We start from the raw sequence: 17,606 nt of genomic DNA on the forward strand, positions 1-17,606 counted from the left end.
CGGCGCCGGTGCTCGGCAGCGAGAGCACGGCCGCACCGCCGCCGACACCGCGCCGCACGTTCATGCCCACACCGCGGCAGCAGTCGCGCGGCGCCTCGGGCCGCTTCGACCCATCACCCTCGGCGAGCTCGTCGCAGGCGCCCACGCCGACGCAGGCGTACGCCGCCACGATGGAGGCCGCCGCTGCGTCTGCCGCACGCCCGCGCGCGCCCACCGCCAGCAGCTCACGCCCGCTCTCGGCCAACTACGCGCTGCCCAACAGCGCCGCCCTCGGCACGCCCAGCGCCTCGGCGCGGCCCAAGGTGCCCGCGCCGCACGCCACGCCGGCATCGGCAGCGTCGCTCGAGGCGCGCCGCAACGCGCGCCGCATCGCCGGCCCGCCGGTGTCGTCGACGCCCGTGCCCGGCCGGCCCACGACGCCCCTCTCGCGGCCCACGACGCCACAGGCCGCCATGCTTGGGGCTGCAGTTGACCCAACGACGCCGCTGGCGCGCCCTGCGTCGCCAGTCAAGTTCCGCGCCAAGATCACCGACGGACTCAGCTCGCGCCGCAAGCCCGAGACGCCGGGTGCGGGACGCAGCGGCACGCCGCAGCACGGACACGGCCTGGGCATCAGCGTCGGGCGTGCCAGCCCGCGGCGGCGTGCCAGCGGCGCCATCGCCGTGCCCGCGCTGGCCGGCGGCGAGGTCGACGACGAGACGGGCGAGAGCTCCTTCTTCTACGCCGACGAGGTCGAGACGGCGAGCGACGAGCGCGAGAGCGTCGTGGTGCATGTGCGGTGAGTCGTCGCGCATCTCTCGTACTCGCCTGTCACTCACACCGCTCAGGCTGCGCCCGCCGCGAGCGACGGAAAAGTGCGCCTGGGTGCCGAGCCCGCTCACCGCGGCGCTCTCGCTCGAGGCGTCGCTGGCCGCCGCGCGTGTGCAGCCAGGCGCGGCGCTGCCGTTTGCCTTCGACGGGCTGCACACGGGCTCGTCGAACCGGCCCGTGTACGTGGCCGTGGCACGGCCGCTGGTGCGCGCGGCGCTGAGCGGCTACGACGCCGTCATCTTCGCCTACGGCCAGACGGCGTCGGGCAAGACGTTTACGCTCTCGGGCGACGACGCCGGGCGCGAGCCGGGCATCATCCCGCGTGCCGTGCGCGACGTCTTCCGCGGCATCCGGCAGAGCGAGTCGACGCGCGAGTGGCTGCTGCGCGCCTCGTACCTCGAGATCCACAACGAGGTCGTCAAGGACCTGCTGTGCCCCGAGAGCGTGCCGCAGATCCGCCAGGACAGCAAAAAGGGCGGGCGCGGCACGTTTGTCGCACCGCTGCACGAGGAGGTCGTGACGACGCAGGCCGCTGTGCGGGCGCTGCTGGCACGCGGGCAGGAGAACCGGCACGTCGGCGCGACAGACTGGAACGAGCGCAGCAGCCGCAGCCACACTTGTGCGTAGGCTGCCGCACAGCACCGCACACCCACTGACCTTTGAGCAGGCTTCAAGCTGACGCTCGAGAGCTGGGAGCGCGACGCGCACGGCGCGCCGAGCACGCCCGAGTCGCGCATCGGCAAGAAGATCCGCATCTCGGAGCTCTCGCTCATTGACCTCGCCGGCTCGGAGAAGTACGTGTCGCAGGGCGCGGACCGGCGCGCCGAGGGCGCCAACATCAACAAGAGCCTGCTCACGCTCGGCAAGGTCATCTACGCGCTCGGCGAGCGCTCGGCGGCGCGCTCCGAGGCCCATGTGCCGTACCGCGACAGCAAGCTCACGCGCGTGCTCCAGAACTCGCTCAGCGGCAACGCCCGCGTCGCCGTCGTGTGCACGATCAACCCGGCGCCCGGCGCCGTCGACGAGAGCCTGAGCACGCTGGCGTTTGCCAAGCGCGTCAAGAAGGTCAGCCTGCACGCGCGCCGCAACGAGGTGGATGCCGAATTCGGCGGCCTCAACCCCGAGGCACAGGCCGTCATCGTGCGCTACATGAACGAGGCCGAGGAGCTGCGCGCACAGCTGGCGGCGCGGCAGGGCGCTGCGACGTCCAAGGTCGGGCGCGACGAGGTCGATGCGCTGCAGTTCAAGCTCGACGAGATCCGCAAGTGCTTCATGCGCGGCCGCGGTGAGGAGGCCGGCGACAGCGACGACGAGCTCGACGACGAGCGTACAGTGAGTGAGGGCACGGTGCACGTGCTGTACGCCGCTGACCCTGTGCAGTCCGCTGGCCCCTCATCGCCTGCACGCACCACCTCGTCCGAGGCCGACGACGGCGACGAGACGCCGGCGCTGACACGCGCACGGCTACGCGAGGCACAGGCGCGCATCGCCGAGCTCGAGGCCCGCCTGGCCGCTCCGCCGGCGCTGCCCGCTGGCTGGGAAGCGATGGACGCATCAGCCCGCACTGCCAAGGCGAGGCAGCTGCAGCAGTACGTGCAGCAGCTCGAGACAGTAACGACGATGCACGAGCACGAGCTCGAGCAGCGCAGCCTGCCGCAGCACCAGCTCGCGCACCAGCTCAAGCTGGCAGAGAAGAAGGCGCAGGAGCAAGAGCGCGTCATGGCTGAGCTGGCACGCGCGGCGGAGCGCTGCAAGCGAGACTTTGAGCGCGAGCGCAAGGTGCGTGCAGCGACTAGGCGTACAGAGCGATTGAGCTGACCCTCCGGCAGGCCAAGCAACGACTCATCCGCCTGATGCACGCCGACACGGCGCAGCAGGTCGCGTCGCTCCGCTCGCCGGCCAAGGGCAGCGCCGCATCGCTGCTCAGCGCCAGCCGCCATCTCGGCGAGAGACCCGCGTCGTCCCTAGGCATGAATCACCCCGACGGCGACAGCGGCGAGCGCTCGCCCTTCGCCTCGTCGGCAGCGCACGGCCGCAGCCCAATGGCGCCGGCCAAGCCGTCCGGACTGCGCGTGCAGACGCGCGCCCGGCGGTCCGTGAGCCAAGACTCGGCAGCGCTGATGCAGAGCGGCGCAGGGCGGGCCCGCTTCGTGGACATGCCGTCGCCGCCGCGGACGGAGGCGAGCATGATGAGCACGAGCGCCTCGAGCCGCGACATCATGGCGCACCTCGCGCGCCAAGCCGGCATGATGAGCCCAACGAAGAGCAGCATGTGGCTGGCGCAGGACATGGACGAGATGGTCAACGAGCTGCCAAGCACCAGCCTGTCGGACCTGACGGGCTAGGGGCCGGGCTTGTGTGTTACGAGCGAATACCATTTGATGCCTCTTTTGCTCTAGCCCTGCCTCTGCGTCGTGCGTGCACGGCGGCGCTCTTCGACCTCGCGCCGCTTGCGCTCGACCTCGAGCTTGCGCTGCTGCCGCTGCTGCTCCTCGGGGTTGGGCACGGCGCCGGCCGCAGAGTGCTCGCGCTCCTCAGCCGTGCGGGCGCTCTCCCTGCGCAGCGCCGCCAGCTCGTCGGCGCGGCGGGCCTCGTCCGTGGAGAAGGCATAGAAGCCGGCGCCGCGGTCGCGCACCTCGGCCTTGGCATCGAAGCGGCTCGGTGCGGCCGACTTGCCGATGGCCGCGACGCGCGTGGCCAGCACTGGCGACGGCGGACGGTACACGGGGAACGAGGTAGACGGCCCGTAGAGCACGCCGCTGCGCGGAAGATCGTCAGCGCCAGCCTCGTCGCCTCCGCGTTCAGCACGCACCTATCGTCCGGCGGCGGCTCGAGCTGGGCCGCAGCCTCCTGCTCCTTGCGCCGCAGCCACTCGCGCGGCACGTCGCGGCGCGGCAGCATGCGTGTGCGCCCAAACTCGTCCTCGTACTCCACCAGCGGGTCGTCGTCGGCGCCGACGGGCGGCGGCGCATCACTGTCGCCGCTGTCGCTCTCGTCGCCGCCGCTCGCCTCGCCGGCCTTGCGCTCCCAGTCGACACTGCCGTGCATCTGCGCCCACGTCGCCTCGTCGACGCCAGCCTCCTTGCCCGCCCGCAGCGCCGCATAGAGGCGCGCCTTGCGCTCCATGGCCGCGCGTGCGGCGTCGAGGGCCGCCGACGGCGTGCCGGCCCAGGCCGACGTGGCGCCTGCGTGCACGCCGTCGTCGCCGTCGCGCTGGCGGCGCGCCTCGGCACCGCGTGCGGGGCGCAGGTGGTGCGGCAGGGCTCGCTCGCGCGGCTGTGCGCCAGGGTCAGCCACATGCTGCGCTGCGATAGCAGTGTAGAACACACCTGCGAGAGCGACGAGGCGCCGGCGCTGCCGCTCCTCTGCGCGGCCAGGTCCGCCTTGAGCGCGAGGAAGGACGAGGCCGAGGCGCCGCCCGCCGCCGCTGGCGCCGCGTGGCCGCTGCTGGGGCCCGCTGCGGCCGCCCCTTGCGCGGCGCGCTTCTTGCGGCGCGGCAGCAGCAGCTCGTCGTCGCCGGAGCGGCTGCGGCGCGACATGGCGCTTGGTGCCGGCGGGCCGCAGAGCGAGGCGAAGGCGCGCGTTGAGGTGCCTGCGGTGGATGTGGAGCAAGGCCAAGGCTCGGCGCGGCGGCGGCGCAGTTGCCGCGAGCCGGCACACGTCGCAGCCGAGGCGTGCGCCGCTCCGCCGTGCTCCCAACAACCACCATCACTGCACCCACAGCCAGCCGCACCGCACTCACACCGCTCTGCACTGCCCAGCACTCCCTGCCGCGATGGCCGAGCCCGAGGCGGGCGAGGAGCGCGCCTGCCGCATCTGCCGCAGCGGGCCCGAGCCCGACAGCCCGCTCTTCCACCCGTGCCGCTGCAGCGGCAGCATCCAGCATGTGCACGCCGAGTGGTGCGTGGCGTGGCTGGCGGGCGCATGTGCGCAGCGCTGACTCCGCCGCAGCCTCATGGAGTGGCTGGAGCACTCGAAGAAGCGCGTGAGTGGCCGGCGTCGTCACGCACTGCCACGCCACTCCGCTGACGGCCACACACAGCACTGCGAGCTCTGCTCGACGCCGTACCGCTTCCGCAAGCGCTACGCCGCCGGCATGCCCGCCGTGCTGCCGGCGTCGCTGTACGTGCGCCAGGCCGCCGTGCGCCTCGTCTGGCTCGTGTGCACCGCCGCGCGCGCGGCCCTCGTCGCCGTCGCCTGGCTCGCGCTGCTGCCGCTCGGCAACATCTACTCGTACAACGGCCTGCTCTGCATCGGCGAGCTGCTCGTCGCGCTCCTCACGGGCAGCGAGCCGGGTGAGGCGGGCCTGCGCGTGCCGCCGCCGCCGCCGCCGCCCGCGGTGGACAGTGAGGCGACGATGTGCGCCGGCGATGCGCGCGCCACGGCGGCCGCCAGCGTGCTCAGCTCCGTCGTGCACGGCTCGCTGCGCAACCTCACCACGCTGCGCGCCGCCAACAGCACCGAGCGGCAGGTGCTCGTCGAGATCCTCACGACGCCCGACCTGGCGCGCCAGCTCAACATGACGCGCAGCAGCGCGCGCGGCCTGGCGCGGGCGCTGCGCATGGGGCCGGCGAAGCAGGGGCTGGTGTGGCTGGGCTACGGCTGGCGGCTGCCGGACGGGGCAGAGCTATCGCGGTGAGTGTCAGCTTCACAGCAGCAGCGATGGCGACACAGGCAGTACGCGCTCCGGTTTGGGCTCGGCTCCCTGACGCTTGGCGCATCTGTTCTCTGTGCTGCAAGCGCGCCTCCGTCGCACCGACATGCTCACCCCGCACCCACCAGCACGCTCGCGCGCCACATCTTCGAGGGCCAGATTCTGACCTGCGCGCTCGTTGTTGTCTTGTACGTTCGAGCAGTGCTGCTCGCCTCGGCGCACCCCGCTGACTGCACCTGACTTCCAGCGTGGCGATCTTCCTCTTCCGCGAGTGGGTGCTGCAGAACATGCCGCAGCCGCTCGACGAGCTTGGAGGCGAAGACGCTGCAGCAGGCGCGCCTCCGCGCGAGGCTGCTCGACGAGGCGAGGACGCACCAGAGGCTGCAGAGCCAGCTGCACCAGCGGCCGGCTTGCAGGACATGCCCTCGCCCTTGTTGCGCGCAGCTCGCATGGACGATGCGGACCTCACCAACTTCGTTGCGCGCGTGCAGCAGCTGAGTGCACAGCTTGAGGCCTCGCGAGCTGGGCTGGACGAAGCCGCGGGCACAGATGCAGGCGCCGAAGCAAACGAGCCCGCTCGTCAGCCACACGACGAGCTGGCGTTGATCTCCGCCCTGGCCGAGGACGAGATCGACGTCGCTGCTGTGCGAGCGGCAAGGCTTGACCGCTTCGCTCCGCGAGACATCCGTCCGCTGCCCACCCGACGCACGCCGAACTACCAGGCAGCACTGGACCTTCTGGAGGAGCAGCACAGCGACGTGAGCGCCGCTTCGTCTGACGCCGGGCCAACCCCGGGCCCCTCATCGCACGAGAATGCTGAGGCCGACGCGTCGCTCCGCGTCGTAGCGGAGCATCAAGAGATCACGCTGCCGGCTGTCTCGTTGGACAAGGGCAAGAGCCGTGCCGTCGATGAGGACGGCGATCGCGCAGCGGCATCTGACGAGCTGGGTGCAGATGGCGACGCACATCAGAGCGCTTCGTCTAGTGGCGCATCCACGCCGGGTTCTCCCGCTTTTGCCGAGCTGGAGATCAGCGAGAGCCGTGAGCTCGATCCGGACGTCACCGTCGATCCGCGGCTGTCGCCAAAGGGCGCCAGCAACTTTGTCGCGCTCAACGAGGACGGACACGGCGATCGCTGGGGAGCAGCTTCGACGAGCAGTCCGCGGCCGATGCACCAGCGTGTCCCGGTCGAGGCGGAGACCGCGGATCAACCGACCTCGTCTTCCACCGCGGCCGCTCATGCTCCGGTGCATGCTGCTGAGGAGCTGGCGACGCCTGGCGAGCCTCGGCCCGCCGAGCTCGTTGCCGACGTGCATGCGCCCGAGGCGGAGGCCGAGGAGCCGGGCGACGAACCGGACGGGGACGCGGCGGGCGAGAACTTCGACGATTTTGAGGTATGGGGCGGGGACGGCGAGGAAGCAGAGGAGGAGGCCGGTGGCGCACAACTAGAGGAGGACCTCGAGGGGATGATGGAGGCGATCGGCATGCGCGGCCCGCTGTCCGGGCTCGCGGCGAACGTGTCGCTGATGTATGTCCTCTGCAAGTGAGTTTTCTCAGCCACGTCCAGCGCGCAGCCACTGACCGCGCACACCTACAGCTTCGTCATGCTCGTCTTTGTCGCACTGCCGTTCGTCGTCGGCAAGCTCTTCGGCGTCGGCTCACGCCTGCCTGCGCTGCTGCTGCTGCCCATCAAAGTCGTCCGGCTCGCTACCGACCCAGTTTTCGACTTTATCATCGGATGCGCCCACGGTGTTCTTCGGCCAGCTGTACAGCTCGCCTCAGGCGTCATGCCGGCTGCACGCCTCGCCGAGCTTGCACGCTCCAGCTCAGGGCCGTTGTCCTCGCTGGCGCAAAAGTTCGCAGCGCTGTCGACACAGTCTACGGACGCCTTGCCCGTCTCGCCCTCGCAGCATGAGGCATCGCTGCTCGGCCAGGAGCTCGTCGACTATCTGCGTGCCTCGCACCTCGCCCTCGACGCGCACACGCGCGGCCAGTCGCTCAGCTCGCAGGCGCTGTGCGTGGCGCTGGGCTGGGCCTATTTTACGCTGCTCGTCGTGGCGCAGAGCCAGCTGCTCGGCGATGCATTCTTCGAGCGCATTCACGCAAAGTGGTTCAAGACGGCAATCGACCAGCAGCTCACGCTGCTCAAGGTCATCATGTTCACCGTCGTCGAGCTGCTTTGCTTTCCGATGGCGTGCGGCGTGCTGCTCGACCTCTGCACGATGCCGCTCTGGGCAGGCATGACGCCGGCCGCGCGCTGGGCACAGCTGTGCGCCGCGCCCTTCTCCACAGCCTTCACGGTGCACGTCTGCGGCACATTGTGGATGTATCTCTTTGCTCAGTTCGTCGGCCAGGTGCGCGCCAGCGTGCGCCCGGGCGTCATGTGCTGGATCCGCGACAGCAACGAGCTCGACTACCACCCCATCCGCGAGATCCTCGAGCGGCGCACGTGGCTGCAGGTGCGCAAGATCATGCTCTCGGCGGTGCTGTACGCCTCCGTGCTCGTCCCGACCGTCGGCACGTCGATCCTTGCCGCCAAGCGCCTCGGCGTGCTGCCCATCGTGTGGAAGCCACACGAGGCGCTCTCCGAGCAGCCCTTCGACCTCGTCGCCGTCCTGTACGTGCTCAAGCCGACGATCCGCGCCGTTGCACCTGAGCGCGTGCTCAAGGCCGCCGGCAGTCACTTCTTCGCCCGCGCTGCGCGCCTCCTTCGTCTGTCGGCCTATCTGGTGGGCACGAATGCCACAGACGAGCAGGCGCCAGACGGCAGCTACGCGCGTGTGCCGAACCAGGACAGCGTGCCGCCGGGTCGTCCGCTGATCCTGCATACTGGTGAGAGAGCCGCGCCGCCGCTGCCAGCCGTTCACTGACGCATCATGCCGCTCCAGATGCCGCCGGCAATCCTCTGCACGTGGCACCTGCCGTTCACCCGCGCACAGAAGACGAGGCCAAGGAGGACGGCCAGTACATTGTGGTGTGGCTGCCGCCGCTGTTCAAGGCACGGATTGCGGCACTTGTTGCCCTACTCTGGCTCACCATCTGCGCTGCCGTCGTGAGCGCCCTGGCGCTGCCGCTCACGTTGGGCCGTCACGCGCTGCGTCTGCTGTTCGCCGAACCGCTGCACGACTTCTACCCCTTCTGCCTCGGGCTCGGCCTGCTGCTCGGCGCCGCTGCAGCCGTGGCCTCTGCCCTCAAGACATATCAGCGAGTGCAGCGGTCCCCAAACGTCAGACGGCGCCTGCGTCGCACGGTGTTTGTGCGTCTGCGGCTGCGCGCTCTGAAGCTGCTCCGGCGCATGTGGATCGTCTTTGCAGTGAGTCTGTCGCAGACGTGGCAGCCGTTGCTCAGTGCTGAGTGGACCTTCTACCGCAGTTCGGCACAGTGACGCCGCTGCTCCTCGGCCTCGCAGTCGAGACCTACCTGATCGCTCCATTCCGCCCGGGCGCGGCCACGGCCACGACGCCGCCAACCATCTCGCTGGGCAGTCTGCTGGCGCTGGGCCTGCTGGAGCAGCGCTTCGCCATTGTGCTGATGCTGCGGCTGGCGCGCAACGATGTGCCTGCGCAGGCGCAAGGATTCACCGCGACGCTTACTGCCGTGAGTTGGCGCACCAGGCCTTACGTCCGCGCAGTGAACTGACAGCTGCTCCTCTAGCTCCACCACAACGGCATCGCACGACCACGCGCCGTGCGTGCGACGCTCGAGGTGTTCCTCCCGGTCGTCGCTCTGCTCGGCTGCCTGGTCCTTGCGCCACTTGCCATCGTGCTGGGCATCTCGCTGGCGCACCCAGTCGACGGCCCGAGATGCCTCGTCGAAGTGCAGCGGGCCCTGCTGTGCTCGATAGTGTGCGTGCAGTGCCCGTCCGGCTCGTCGCCAGTTCCTCGCTAATCCTTCTGCCTTCTCCAGCACGGCGGCGCTGCTCCTGCAAGGCTACCGCCACGCACAGGGCTGGTCGGTGGCCATCCGCGACACGTACTTCCTCAAGGAGCTCGAGCTGCGAGACTACGACGAAGAGGCTAAAGGCGACGACGTCGTTCAAGACGCCCCGGCCGAAGAGCCCGCCGAGCCGCCTGCGATCGACGCTCAGCCGCCGCTCGAGCCTCCAGCACCGGCTGGCGGCCAGCCGGTGCCTCAGCCTCGCACCTCCGACGAAACCAGCAGCGCCGACAACTGGTCCGGCGCGCTGCCCAGCGAGGATGCCACGCCCGCTTCGTCGTCCGACATGGGCACTGCGTCGAGCAAGCAGAGCTTTGACGCCGGCCGTGCGCCCCACGACGAGGCAGCGGGCGAGGCATCTCGCCCTCCGAGCGTTGAGCAGGGCATGCTCGCCGACTCGAGCCCCGACTCTCACCCTGTCCAACCTTGATCGTCACCTGATTCCCGGCTCCGTCACCCCACTCATCATCTGTACCACCTGCATCTGCTACCTCACTGAACCACTCATTGCGTGTCACGCTCCTGGCCTCGCCTTTCGGGGCTCACGCAGTACCTGACCGCCATCCGCAGACCCTCAGCAGCGCGGCAACACGCTCGGCACGGGGAACTCGATCTTTTGGAGGAGTCTGGAGCAGACGGCACGGCGAGATACAGAGGAACACAAGAGGCGGGGCAGCGTGACAGACGAGCGATCCAGGGTGGGGGTATGCAGGCAGGAGAAGAAGGCAAGGCGCGCTCAGATGGCCAGGTTGGCGCACGCAAAGGCGGGGCGCACGGCGCCGGCGTAGTCCTCGCGGATCGCCTCGACGGCCGCGTACACGCCGGGGCCGAGGAGGAAGAGACCCATGACCATGATGATGGCGTGCGCAACGGTGATGAGCGTGCGCAGCTTGCTCGTGAAGAAGCGGCCCTTGAAGAGCTGGTAGTAGGCAATGGCCCAGAAGATGAAGCCGTACTGCGAGTCGAAGACACTGCCGAGCAGCGAGAGGAAGTCGCCCATCGACGGGATCGTCGAGCCGAAGATGAAGGCAACCGCCCAGAAGGCCGTCACGATGGCGCCCCACACGCCCCAGCCGACGACGGTGTTCGAGTGCTGGTGGCGCGAGTTGGCCAGCACGCGCTGGAACACGTACTTCGCCGAGACGTTCGAGTAGATCACGCCGATAACAATCGTCGGCACGAGAACCGGGGCGAAGGAAATCTTCTTGTAGAGCGTCTCGAGCGAGCCAAACGCCGGCGCCTCGGCGTACTGGCCGAGGTATGCGTAGCCCACGACGGCCGGCACGATGAAGAGGCAGAACGACGCGCCGGCAAGGGCCGCGAGGGCCTTGGGGAAGTCCTGCGGGCGGCGCATCTCGTTGATAAACGTCGGGAAGAGAATCTGGGGGATCCAGAGGAAGCTGATGTTGAGCACGGCGTTGAGGCACTGGATCCACGTGGTGCCCTCGACGGGGAAGATGCTCGTCTTGACGGCCGCGCCCATCTCGGGCCACTCGCCGCCGTAGCCCGACGCCGGGTGGTCCTCGATGCCGGCGAAGACGAGCTGGAGCACGATAGCGACAAACATACATGCCGCAGAGACCGTGCACATATGGGAGACATGGTGTAGAGTACGCGGGAGGCTTTGTTTTGGGTCAGAGCATGTTTACACTGGGGTCAGAGGCTTTTTCAGCTTCTTTGCTCACCTCAGCACAATCGAGGCAATCGTCACGATGACGGAGAAGTAGACGGTGCACATGGCGTGGTTGCTGAGCGTGTTGAGGATCTTGGCGCCGGTCAGGACGTGAAAGCCGGCAAGCATCGAGTTGTTGGCAAGGAGCATGATGCCCGTGAACTCGTAGGCGAGGCGCGAGCCGCCGAAGAGCAGGCGGCCAATGTCGCAGATGTCGCGCACCTTGGGGTTGCGCATCATGAACTGCCAGAGCGTGTAGCTCGTGAGCCAGAAGATGGCGCCGCTGAGGAATGTCGTGATGAGGCCGGGGATCCAGCCGAGGACCTTGAAGCTCCACGCCTGCGCCATGATGGCCAGGCACACCTGGTCGCCGAAGAGCAGCACGGCCGTCTTCTGCCAGCTCATCGTGCGCAGCTTGATCTGTGGGAGCGGAGGGGTGAGCTGGGGGGAACATGGCGCGGCGAAGCGAGGTCGCCCGGGCACTCCGGCTCGACCACATCGAGGCCTCTGCCCGGCACACTCGCGCAGACACATCGAGGCCTCCGCCCGGCACACTCGTGCAAACTCACGTCGTGGTCCTCCTCCTCCTTGACGAGGTCCTCGAAGGCCTGGTCCACCTCGGTCACGGTGACGTCGACCTCGTGCACGCTCTTGTCGTCGGCAAACGCCGGCGGCTTGTCGTCGGCGCCGTAGCTGGCGGTGCGCCCGGAGCGCGGCAGCTCGTTGATGTAGGACATCTTGCGTGTGTGTGGGAGGGAGGGGTCGGAGTGGGTTGCTTGTGGGGGGTCCGAGTGGCTGCACCCGCCGCTTCTTAAGCTGTCTGCGCAGGCGCCTCGATGCAGTTATCGCGCTCCGGTGCACGCGAGCCACTTCGCTGGCACGCCTCTGCACACTGATCGCCTGCCTGCGGCCGTCCGTTGCGCTGAAGCGCCCCTCAAAGTGCTGCCTCTTCCGTCATGCGAACTATGGCGTGTGTTCCTGGCCCGCACGGAGAGATGGACGGCGTGCTGCGTCGACGGCGCGCGGGCGGAGGAGGAGGAGGCAGCGAGCGGGAGATCAATCGTCTCAGGGCCGGCGTGCGTATGCCCGAGGCCGAGTTGTGCTCTGGTGCTGCGCGCTGCGACACAGGGTGCAGCGGCAGCACAGCAGCGGCATCCAGCTTTCAGGGTCGGGCGACGAGTGCGTGAGCATGTGCCCCCCGTGGGCGCAGCACGAGGGGGATCGCCGCTGCTGACAGGCCGGCCGTGGGCCGCTTGGGCGGCCGCGCTGCATCTAGAACTGCGCGCTGTGGCTTGCCCGTCACCGCACGCTAAGGCGAGCGGCGGGCGCAGAGGGGCGGCGCGGTGCGTGAGAACGAGGCAGCGGAGCAGCAGCAGGCAGGGGGCATGGCGAGGGAGGGATGGCGTGCTCCTCGCGCGGGAAGCTGGACCCTCGACGACGGCCGCGGGCGGCGGGCGGCACTCGCCGTGTGCCGGCGGCGGCGTGGCGCAAAATGGCCTCTGCTCGGCCCGCCGCTCGGGAGCCGCTGGCAGCGCAGGACAGCATCCGCACAGCGGCACCGCAGCTGCAGCTGAGGCGGGGCGGCGGCTCTGACCGGCGGCTGCGCTGCACTGCCGCCCGCACCGCCGGCGCACGCCAGCTCTGCATCTCACTGCCCTGCGGCGCGGTGCATGCGGCGAGAGAGAGGCACGCAGCACCGCGACGGCGGACGCGAAGGCGGCGGCGGCGGATGCGGACGGCGGACGCCTCGCGGCAACCCTCGGCGCCAGGCTTGCACCGCCCCCTTCGCTGCTTGCATGCAGCGGCTGCTGCTGATCAAGCTCACAGCGCAGCAGGTGCTCTGTTCGAGGCCCCCGCTGCTGCGCTGGATATCGAATATCGCGAGCAGAGAGAGGTGATGCGCCACCGCGCGCCGAGGACGCGCGTCGCCGGCGCAGGGTTGTGTTTTCGGAGGCCGAAGTCCAGACGCCAGACGCCCCCACTTGCCACACTCCGCCCGAGGCACGGGAGTGGGCCTCGTCAACAACGCGCGGCAGAGCACGCCATGCCCCGCGGCCGCCGTCGACGAGGCAGAGGACGTCCCTCGCTTGCAGCCGGATGCCGGCTGGCGGATGCCCAAGCAGCGCTGTTGAATGCTCCCCGCGGCGGCCGACTCGAACTGCGCTCTGAGCAGGCCGCTCATGTGAGCTTCCTGGGGTACCCGCGAGGCGCTCAAAATTGCAACCCTGGCGGCAGGAGAAGCGTCCAGGTGTGCCGCTTAACACCCATGAGGCCCGGGAGACGACTCGGAGGGAAACAGGACCCATGGCCGGCGCGCGAGGCTCGACAAGCTGCAGCTGCGTTTGCCGCACGTGAGAATGCGACGGCGGGGGTGGCTGTGACAGGCGAGGCAAGCAGCGGTGCAGCAGAGCAGCACATCCCGACGTCAAAGCGCAGGGTGCAGCTTCTCCAGGCCAGCCGAGAAGGGGAAGCGGGAGCGGGGGCCAAGGCAGGTCACACGAGCTGCGAGCGCGACGGCGGTCAAGGCGGACGCGTTCGTCCGCCTTGGGCGCGTGAGCGGTGCCAGCCTCCGCGGCACGTGACGCATACGCCAGGCTGATCGCGCCGCGCGCCGCGGGGGCCAGGCACAGCGCTGCCCGTGCCCTCCGGCAGCGCTCCCTCCACCACTCCCCTCGCCCGCGCAGCCGCAGCATCCCCTCTGCACGGCGCCCACCATGGTCCGCATCATCATCAAGGGTGGTGTGTGGAAGAACGTGAGTGGCCGCTGCTGCAGCACGCCCGCCGCCCTCCCGCTCACGCCCGCGCCGCGCAGACGGAGGATGAGATTCTCAAGGCGGCCATCTCCAAGTACGGCAAGAACGTGCGTGCCGCTGGCGCTGCTGGCCCTGCGCCCGTGTGCTGACTGACGCTCCCGCAGCAATGGGCGCGCATCTCGTCGCTGCTCGTGCGCAAGACGCCGAAGCAGTGCAAGGCGCGCTGGTACGAGTGGCTCGACCCGTCGATCAAGAAGACGGAGTGGAGCAAGGAGGAGGACGAGAAGCTGCTGCACCTCGCCAAGCTCATGCCGACGCAGTGGCGCACCATAGCGCCCATCGTCGGCCGCACGGCCACGCAGTGCCTCGAGCGCTACCAGAAGCTGCTCGACGAGGCCGAGCAGCGCGAGAACGACGAGGCCGGCGGCAGCGGCCTGGGGCTCAGCGGGCCGGGCGGGCCCGAGGCGGCGCCGTCGGCGGAGGATGTGCGGCGGCTGCGGCCCGGCGAGATCGACCCGGACCCAGAGACGAAGCCGGCACGCCCTGACCCCATCGACATGGACGACGACGAGAAGGAGATGCTGAGCGAGGCGCGTGCGCGCCTGGCCAACACGCAGGGCAAGAAGGCCAAGCGCAAGGCGCGCGAGCGTGCGCTGGAGGAGGCGCGCCGCCTGGCGCTGCTGCAGAAGCGGAGAGAGCTCAAGGCAGCAGGCATCATGTGAGTGCAGTGTGGCCTTCGGGAGACGTGCGCCGCGCACGCTGCTCACGCGCGCCATGCAGCATGCGGCCCAAGAAGCCCAAGAAGGGCATGGACTACAACGCCGACATCCCCTTTGAGAAGCAGCCCGTCGCCGGCTTCTACGACACGTCAGACGAGGCGTCGCGCTCGTTCCGCGCGCCCATCGGCCAGACGCTGCGCCAGCTAGACAACACGCGGCGGCCGGAGGACGAGGCGGCAGAGCAGAAGAAGAAGCAGAAGGCCGCCGAGGCGAAGCGTGCCGGCAAGGACAAGGACCCGCAGGCGGGGCAGAAGGAGGAGCAGATCCGCCGCCTCAAGGAGGCCGAGCAGATCAGCAAGCGCCGCAAGCTCAACCTGCCCGAGGCGCAGGTGGGCGAGCGCGAGATTGAGGAGATCGTCAAGCTCGGCCACGCCGGCGAGATGGCGCGCGGCCTGGTCCAGGACGGCAACGAGGCGAGCGACGGCCTCCTCGGTGATTACACGCCGCTTGACCGAGCCAAGAACGCGCGGACAGCGCGCGTCGCGCCGGAGGGTAAGTTGCGCAATGGCGCCGGCACTGGCGAAGGTGGTCACTGACACTTGCATCCCCAGAGGACACCGTGATGCGTGAGGCACGCAACCTGCGCAACATGACTGCCGCGCAGACTCCGCTGCTCGGCGAGGCCAACACGCCGCTGCTGCGGGGCACAGGCGCCGTCGGCGCCACACCCCGACAGGCCGTCACGGCCACGCCGAACCCGCTGCTGACGCCGGCGCCAGGGCGCGGCGCCCTCGACGTCTCGTCTGCCACGCCTCGCACGGATGTTGGCTCGACGGTTGCCGACGGCCGCACGCCGCTGCGCACGCCGTTCCGCGACAACCTCGGCCTGAACTCGGAGGATGGCGCATCGGTGATGGACACGCCGCGCGATGCCAAGCGCGCGCTTGCTGCGCAACGGCGCGAGCTGCAGGCTGGTCTGCGCAGCCTGCCGGCGCCGAAGAACGACTTTGAGCTTGTGCTCGACGAGCCGGAGGAGGACGCGCCGGAGGATCCGGCGGCGGGCGCGGTGCAGCTCAGCGAGGAGGACGCCGCCGAGCGCGACGCACGCATCGCACGGCAGAAGGAGGCAGATCGCCTCAGGGTGCTGGCTCGGCGCAGCCAGGTCGTGCAGCGCGGCCTGCCGCGACCCGCCAACGTCGACCTGTCGAGCATGCAGGCGCTGCTGCACGCTCTGCCCGTGCTGGACGAGTCGGACACGTTCGAGCGTGCCCAGCGGCTCATCGACGAGGAGATGGTCGTGCTCATCCAGCACGACTCGATCGAGCACCCGCTGCGCGGCAGCAAGGCGCCGGGCGGCTCGCGCTCTGCAATGCCAGAGCTGCCCGACGACGCTCTGGCGGCGGCGCGCTCGCTGGTCCATTCGGAGCTGGCCAAGAGCATGGGCTTCCCAGGCGCCAGCGCGGAGGTGCTGAAGCGCCTCACGGCGTCCTCGCTCGATGCAACGACGGACGAGGGCGTCGCACGGCTGGAGAGCTTCGAGGCGGCACTGGCCAAGCAGCGCGACGGCGTCGCGTGGAGCGCCGAGGAGCAGGCGTGGGTGGACAAGGCATCGCTCGACGACGGCGCCCTTGTGCGTGGCTACGAGGCGCGCCTCGCTGCTGCGCGCAAGGCGATGGGCACCTCTGCTGCCGCCGCTGCCAAGGACGAGAAGCGCCTAGGCAAGCTGCTCGGTGGGTACCAGGCACGCAGCGCGGCGCTCTCGACGCAGCTGCGCGAGTCGGCGACGGCGCTGGCCGAGGCGCAGATCGAGCACGAGGCGTTTGCGCGTCTTGCACAAGACGAGGAGCCGGCCGTGCTGGAGCGCACCGAGCGGCTGCGGCTCGAGGTGCAGGCGCTGGAGCGCAGCGAGGCGTCGGCGCAGCTGCGCTACCGCGAGATGGACACGCGCCGGCGCGACTTGCTCGCACAGGTCGAGGCGCTGCAGACGGAGCTCGACATGCGCGAGGCCGAACGCATCAACGACGCCGCGCTCGCTGCCAACGAAGCCGCCGAGGCGCTCGAGGCCGCCGCGGCCAAGACGGAGACGGGCGAGGCGGACATGCCGCCGACGAAGCTGGAGCGGCACAGCTCAGACGAGAACGGGATGAGCGACGCCGCATAGTCCCTTCATACCCCCCACGCACACATCGCACACGCCGAGCAGCAATCTACACATCCCACGAGCATCGTGCGCGAGGCCGGCGGGACATGTGCGTTGAGAATGAGAGGCGGGAATGATGGGCGTGAGGTGTACAGACGATGGTGCGCTTCCTAGAGAGGGGTCAGAGCGCGTGCTTTGGGCGGGGGTCATCATCGTGCAGCGCGAGTCGAAGAGCAGTGCAGGAAGCGGGTGCGAGAAGAAGCGGTGGTGTTGCGCCGGGTCGCTGTGCGGGACCAGCCCGGAGCGGAAGCACGAGGAAGCAGGGCCATGGCTGAGCGGAAGCCGCGGGAGTATGAGGCCGTGAGAGCGGCCGAGACTAGAGTCCTGTTGTGTCGAGGCGGAGTGGGCGGAGTGGTGCTGGGCAGGAGTCGAGGCGTTGCGGCCAAGCAGCGTGGGAGTGCTTGGCGGCTCGAAGATGCAGGCACGGCTTGTATGGCGCCTACGAGTCGTCGCCGTTGAGAAGCGTAGCGAAGCCGCGCCGCATGCCGGACGTGGCAGCATCGCGCTCCGCCTCGGCCTCCGCGATGACATCCTCCGTGTCGTCCGACGGCGGCAGAGTGCCGCTGCTGTCGCTGCGCGGCAGGATGCGTGCGCCAGAGTTCGGCGGCGCCTTGGCAGGCAGCGCAAAGGCCTGCATGCGGGCGTGCGCCACCGAGCTCGGCGATGTGTTCGGGCCGCCCGACGCACGCAGTGCAGCCAGCGCAGCGGCGCCATCATCCTCGTCTGCGTCGACGGACGAGCCGGAGAAGCGCCGCTCGCGCGCCAGCTGGTAGCGTGCGCCGAGCGACGGCGCCATGGCGCCGTGGGCGTATTGCTGCTGCTGCTGTTGCTGGGCGGCATTGGCAAAGGCGTTGGACGACCA

At 69.6% G+C, this 17,606-nt stretch overlaps 5 protein-coding genes across 5 annotated transcripts; 3 read left to right on the forward strand and 2 right to left on the reverse strand.

Moving 5' to 3' along the window:
• Positions 1-370: 370 nt before the first annotated feature.
• FA09DRAFT_308637 (kinesin-domain-containing protein) lies at positions 371-3,195 on the forward strand. The gene is made up of 5 exons (XM_025740586.1): positions 371-778; positions 828-1,429; positions 1,478-2,142; positions 2,191-2,589; positions 2,640-3,195. Exons 1-5 carry the CDS (start codon positions 453-455, stop codon positions 3,153-3,155), a joined length of 2,508 nt encoding a protein of 835 aa, XP_025597788.1. The 5' UTR covers positions 371-452; the 3' UTR covers positions 3,156-3,195.
• Positions 3,196-3,205: 10 nt separating this feature from the next.
• On the reverse strand, positions 3,206-4,349 carry FA09DRAFT_339013 (hypothetical protein; the record flags this gene model as incomplete). Its single annotated transcript, XM_025744166.1, has 3 exons — positions 3,206-3,569; positions 3,623-4,086; positions 4,140-4,349. 3 exons carry the CDS (start codon positions 4,347-4,349, stop codon positions 3,206-3,208), a joined length of 1,038 nt encoding a protein of 345 aa, XP_025597789.1.
• Positions 4,350-4,508: 159 nt separating this feature from the next.
• FA09DRAFT_360844 (hypothetical protein) lies at positions 4,509-9,916 on the forward strand. Its single transcript, XM_025745279.1, has 10 exons — positions 4,509-4,710; positions 4,762-4,795; positions 4,853-5,445; positions 5,593-5,652; positions 5,712-7,007; positions 7,062-8,296; positions 8,353-8,777; positions 8,837-9,061; positions 9,119-9,309; positions 9,371-9,916. Exons 1-10 carry the CDS (start codon positions 4,586-4,588, stop codon positions 9,828-9,830), a joined length of 4,644 nt encoding a protein of 1,547 aa, XP_025597790.1. The 5' UTR covers positions 4,509-4,585; the 3' UTR covers positions 9,831-9,916.
• A 192-nt stretch (positions 9,917-10,108) lies between these two features.
• On the reverse strand, positions 10,109-11,918 carry FA09DRAFT_37719 (hypothetical protein). The gene is made up of 3 exons (XM_025745624.1): positions 11,642-11,918; positions 11,086-11,492; positions 10,109-11,022 (listed from the first exon to the last, which is right to left on the reverse strand). The coding sequence occupies exons 1-3, from the start codon at positions 11,807-11,809 to the stop codon at positions 10,137-10,139; spliced, it is 1,461 nt and encodes a 486-aa protein (XP_025597791.1). The 5' UTR covers positions 11,810-11,918; the 3' UTR covers positions 10,109-10,136.
• A 1,817-nt stretch (positions 11,919-13,735) lies between these two features.
• Positions 13,736-16,862, forward strand: FA09DRAFT_330211 (hypothetical protein). Its single transcript, XM_025742513.1, has 5 exons — positions 13,736-13,825; positions 13,885-13,932; positions 13,990-14,543; positions 14,606-15,096; positions 15,156-16,862. Exons 1-5 carry the CDS (start codon positions 13,787-13,789, stop codon positions 16,703-16,705), a joined length of 2,682 nt encoding a protein of 893 aa, XP_025597792.1. The 5' UTR covers positions 13,736-13,786; the 3' UTR covers positions 16,706-16,862.
• The last annotated feature ends 744 nt before the right edge of the window (positions 16,863-17,606 follow it).

The sequence above is a fragment of the Tilletiopsis washingtonensis genome (assembly GCF_003144115.1).
Source record: "Tilletiopsis washingtonensis strain MCA 4186 unplaced genomic scaffold FA09scaffold_12, whole genome shotgun sequence".
Taxonomy (NCBI): Eukaryota; Fungi; Basidiomycota; class Exobasidiomycetes; order Entylomatales; genus Tilletiopsis; species Tilletiopsis washingtonensis.